At 41.2% G+C, this 5,753-nt stretch overlaps 1 protein-coding gene across 1 annotated transcript; it reads right to left on the reverse strand.

The window, feature by feature from the left end:
- Positions 1–1,809: 1,809 nt before the first annotated feature.
- On the reverse strand, positions 1,810–4,567 carry LOC311187681 (olfactory receptor 8A1-like; the record flags this gene model as incomplete). Its single annotated transcript, XM_084259009.1, has 2 exons — positions 1,810–2,784; positions 4,529–4,567. The coding sequence occupies 2 exons, from the start codon at positions 4,565–4,567 to the stop codon at positions 1,810–1,812; spliced, it is 1,014 nt and encodes a 337-aa protein (XP_084115135.1).
- Between the last annotated feature and the right edge of the window lie 1,186 nt (positions 4,568–5,753).

Raw genomic sequence — 5,753 nt, forward strand, 5'->3', positions numbered from 1 at the left:
AGGTGGGATTCTGATTGTGGAGACTTTGTAAATTAAGGGACTTGGTATTTATTCCAAGGACAATGAGAACCTAGTGACGAGTGTAAAGTAGAGCAGTGATGGGGTCAAGCTTCTGTTTGGAATGATCATAAAGCAGCAATGTGGAGGGGCAATTGGTCAGGGGCAAGCCTGCAGGCAGCGAGACTGGTTAAGAGTCTACAACAACAGTACAAACAATGGAATAGTGAAAACCTGCTCTAGGACAAAGGAATTCCCAAAAGGAAGGTGCTGGGAATTAAGCACCTCCTTTAGATCTGGTGCCTATAGACCAAAATGAGTTCACTGGACCACACTTGTCTAAACCTCCAAATCTAACTTAGGTGCCAGTTCTGAGTTAAGAAGTAATCCTGGTGATCCCTTGAGAAAAAGGAATGAAATTCCTCTATCATCTGGCCAATCTGAAAATACGGACTATAGACAGAGAACAGGGTAAAGCCTTATGGAAGTCTTGGCCTCCACAAGTCTAAGCAGCCTTATGTAATCAAAAGCCAATTTGGGTCGAATTAGGGAAATCAGACTTGTAGACTTTTCCCCACACATGGTAGTAGGGCATTGATTCGATGTGATTAAGAGATCTAGAAAGAAGGTCCATCAGCGCTACCCAACCGTGTCCCCATTTCATTAATATCTTTTCTTTCTGCTCTGCCATCTCCCCATTTTGTCAATATAGTTATTTCTAAATTTGCCTTCTACCCTGCTCTAGCCAAAGCAGAGCCCTATACATCTATATTATTCTATCTCACACTTTGATTTTCGGTTCACTTCATTGCTTTCACTATTCGCTCATTGCTCCTACTTCTCACCCTTAACAGCCTTTATTCAACTTGCTCATCCCTTCCTAGAGGTTCTCTGGTGAAACCAATCTGTCCTGCTTGCCTTGAACTGAGATCCAGCCACACTGTCTAAATTCTTTGGTGTGTTGGCAGCCATTTCAGCAGGAAATTGAGCAGGTGATATATGAGAGTGGAAATAACCTAAGATCTTTCAAAACACATGAGGAATAAAATCCTGTATTTACTATTTATGAGTTGCCTGTCCTGGAATGACTCACTTAACTCTTTGTAGCTCTATTGTCATCTGTAAGATGGGAGCAAGAGTGCCTACCTCACAGAGTATTAGGAAGGATTACAAGAAAACTAATTTAGAATTTAGCACATAGAAAGCACTCAATAAGCGACAAATTAAATAAAAATCAGTTTGTTGTCTTTTGGGTGGAATCTTCTGTCTTTGATATTGAGTTGAAGCTGACAAAAGGGAATGAGCAAAGCTTTGTCCTTGGGGTCCCTCGCCAGCACATTCTCCAGTAAAGGACTATAAACAATAAGTGTTTGATTAATTTATTAACCTGACTACACATGGTCCAAAGTCACAGGTAGAGAATTCACTGTGCGTCTTCAGAGGCTGATTCTATTCTGAATATGAGAGAGATGATTTTCAGAAAAAGAACATAATCAGAAACCCTGGATTTGGGGAGAAAAGAGAGAAGGAAGCATCTTCCCTTGCGCTAAAACAGTGGGACTTCATGGGAATGGATTCAGAAAATCCTGAATTGATACACAAGTTCCACTGCTTACATTACATGCTCTTCACTGAGCAGCAAACCTTTGAGAATCTCAGCTCTCCCACCTATTAAATGTAAATATAATACTTAACTTCCAGAATTGGGAAGAGGATTGAAGGCATAATATGTTGATCATTTCTAGAAAAATTACTGAATACGGTCAATGGTCAAAAATATATGACCTCATTCTCTTTCCCTTCCTTTGGACATCATGAAAATCTGGGTAAGGGGAGAGAGAATCGAGGGGTCCTCTTGAAGATGTTCCCAAGTGTTTCCTTTACATCTTTGTTCCTGAGACTGTAGATAATTGGGTTGAGCATAGGGATGACCACCGTGTAGAAGACAGAAACCATCCTGTCCTGACCTAGTGAGTACTCAGTGGATGGACGCATGTAGTTGAACATTGTGGTTCCATAGTACAGACTGACAGCAGTCAGGTGGGAAGCACATGTGGAGAATGTTTTGTGTTTGCCTGTGGCAGAGGGGATTCTGAAAATAGCCTGGAAGACATATGTGTAGGACACCAGGATGACTGTCAAGGATACAGACACATTAAAGCCACCACAGGCAAAGAGGAAAAATTGGAGGATCTGTGTGTCAGAGCAAGAGAGTTTTAAAAGGGGAGGGATATCACAGAAGTAGTGGGTGATGACACGGGACTTACAGAAGGTCAGATGAAAAACTGTACTCATGAGAATCACCATGTTCATCAGGCCCACTGCATAGCTGGCAAGCACTAGCTTCAAGCAGAGTCTTGGGGACATGGTAATGTGGTAGAGCAGAGGGTTGCAGACAGCCACATAGCGGTCATAGGCCATGGAGGCCAAGAGGAAGAACTCTGTGACCGCAAAGACCACAAAGAAACCTGTCTGTATCATACAACCAGAGAACGAGATGCTTTGGCACTCAGAGAAAAACCCCATCAACATTTTGGGGACTGTGACCGAGGAATAACAGAAGTCAAGAAAGGACAGGTTTCTGAGGAAGTAGTACATAGGAGTGTGGAGTTTGGGGCTGACTATTATGAGGGCAATGAGGCCCAGGTTTCCCACCACCGTGAAGGCGTAGATGAAGAAGAAGAGGACAAAGAGGGTGGGCTGGAGCTGAGGGTCATCCGTGAGGCCCATAAGGAAGAAGTCACTCCATGTGCTGCTGTTGCTCGCTCCCGTTGAGCCACTGCAAGTCTGCAAGAAGGACACGCATGAGCACAGTGAGACAGGGTGAGCGAAAGTCCTTAAACAGAGATGCAGGGGCTGCCCTGGCTACCCGGGCTGTGACATGGTGTCTGTTGACTTGGCAAAAGTTTTGTCCTATCTCATTCATCTCTTCTCACCCTCCAGGGTATTTGATGCATTTAAAGGTTCAATAGTATCTGAAGTCAAACGAAAGGATCTGAAAGTGCTATTTATGGTCTCTGTGACCTTGGACTAGTGTCTAAATGTCTCTGAGTGTCTCTCTGAACAGGGATAATACAAAAAAAATCAAATTATTATGCTGAAATTAAAATATCATTTGTCAATTATACCTCAAATTAAAAAAAAAAAACCAAAAAACAGCACCTATCTTGTAAGACTGGTTATGAGGACCGGAAAGGTGATGGTGGGTATATAAAAATATCTACTCAGTGAATTCCAATTTACTTCCTCCTTACACACCCTTCTTCCTATCCCTGATTCTACCCTCAGCTAAGCTGAGAGTGAGCATTCAGTGAAGGATACGAATCTTAGACATGGGAAGGACTAGAGAAACTTACTACTTCCTTCATTGCCAGTTGTGTATTTTAGGTACAACAGCACATGAGAATAAGAGGACAAGGTCCAGGGTCAATTATAAGGGAATCAGAACCTACTCTAGGACTTACTAGCTGTGTGACCTTGAGTAAGTTACTTAACCTGTCTGAGCTTGACTTTCCTCACCTTTATGAATACAATACCAAATATTTCTGGCTTTATTAATTTTATCTGGGGATAAAATGAGACAATTGATGTAAAGCAATGAGCACAATGGCACATACCAAGCACATGGTAACTATTAGCTAGTATTAAGATTACAAAACACAGTCATATGATTAGCAATCAGTAGTTGGCTTGTTCAAGCCACAGCAGGCCCTTTGGAGATTCTGACACTTGCCCCTTGTTAGGTGTTCCTTATTATTTAAGCTCCTGTTAATAATTATTGAATTGTAATTCTCTAGTGTGTTGAGGTAGTTAAGAGGGTGACTACTTGGACTCTCATCTAATAACGTTTTAAATATAGACAATCCATAATCTGTGGCCTCAAAACAGGAAGGAAATTGCCGTACCTGTTCTAGGTTTTGCTGTAAGTGCCAGACCTGGAACTCTGGGTCCCGTCTACAGTATTCTTACACTTCGGGAGTTAATAGCCTCTAGAAACATGGAATCTTTGTCCTCATCAGGACACAGGGACAGCTTCACCCAAAGGTCCTTCAAAAATGGCAACATTAATTCTGCTTAGGGTCACGTCTATACTTTCTGTTAACCAGGGAGGTTTTCAATGTCTGACTACAGTTCATTTTAATACTGTTTTTCTGCTTGGAAGCTGAGATACTGAAGGAAAAACTATAGCTACACACAGAGGATTGTATCATTGGATTTAGAGTCCTCCATCAGGGTATGAGATCTGAGTCCATATGCTTTTTAGCTCTATAGCCTTTTGTAAGTCCTTTCTGAGTCACAAGATCTTCTTCAGTGAAATGGGAATAAATCACACTTACTCTTCTGATCTCACAGGATTGCTGCAACAGTCTAATAATTGTCTCTAGGAAATGCTTTCTGAAGTGTAAATATAGTCAGGGCGGATACTCAGGAAGGATGCACTGGGCAAGCCCAATAATTTTTTTAAAAAGTAACTTGACAATTGTTAACTTCTGCCCTGGAGACTCCTCCTCCCTGAATGCAGCCCTGGTACCTGCCAGCCCACCTTGTCTTTCACAACACTGGTCTCCATCTTCTTGTGGGTTCTGAGACAGACCCTGGAAGAGAAAACTAGATTAGCATGAGGCAAATTGAAGTAAATTCCCAGTGCCCTTCAGTTACACTGAGGATGTGGCTGTCTGCTACTGGTTAGCATTCTGTTATTTTTTAAAGATTTGGTTTTATTTGTTTATGCATACTAAAGCTGGAGTGTAGGCTAGAGTTGCGGGGGGGCGGGGTGAGTGTATTCACCAGAGATGGAATGGGGAGAGCAGGCAGATCCCCTGAAATATTCTGTTGAGGGGAGCAATGGGCAAATCAGGATAGGTGTGCTGGGCCATGTGGGTCAGCTCTTTGGGTGGGGATGGAACTCAGGCAGCAGTGGCTGCAGATAGCTTGATAGTGCAGAGACTTAACCCATTGCCACCGGGGAGACCCCTGGGTAGTGTTCTATCAAAGTCACCTTACTAACTATCTCTTGCGAACTGATTTTTTCACAACATAGAGTACTGTCTGTTTAAACGTTTAATATTATCCTCAATATATGAATAGCAATCAATAATAAAGTACCTAATAAGTATTACACATTTTGTTGCATGATAGATATAAAACATTTAATTTTATTTCCCCTGGGAAGTTATGTCTATTGTCATGAAAAATGGATATTATCATAATCAGGTATAAGGATATCAGTATCAACTACAATTAGTATTGCCTTGCCACAAGGTCATCAAAGCTTGCAGCATTCCAATGCCTAGCTCAAGATCTCATAGCTAGCTCAGTGGCAGAATTTACATTCAAAAGGAAGTTTGCAATATTCTAATGCTACCCTCTTATGCATGCTGTCATTTCTAAATACAGTCTTAAAATTAGAGATTTTCATTAAAGTTTTTTTCCGGACATTTGCAAATATATCCTTTCTTTGTTATTGCACTAATCTTAGAAATCATAAAGATGGTTTCTCTCAATTTTACAGATAATGAATCAGAAGCTGTGGAAGAGAGAGGTGCCTTGTTTTGGGGCATGCAAGCCTTCATTCATTCAGCTAATACTCATTGGTTATTAGGGGTGTTCCAGGCAATGTGCTAGGCACTAGGGGCACTTTGGTAAACTTTGCAATCTAAAGGAAGAGATGGACAGCATACAAACATATAAAAATTTTAATAAATAATGTAATCATAAAAAATAAATCAAACTAATGGAATAGATTGGCAACATTA

The sequence above is a fragment of the Talpa europaea genome (genome assembly GCF_964194135.1).
Source record: "Talpa europaea genome assembly, chromosome: X".
Lineage (NCBI taxonomy): Eukaryota > Metazoa > Chordata > Mammalia > Eulipotyphla > Talpidae > Talpa > Talpa europaea.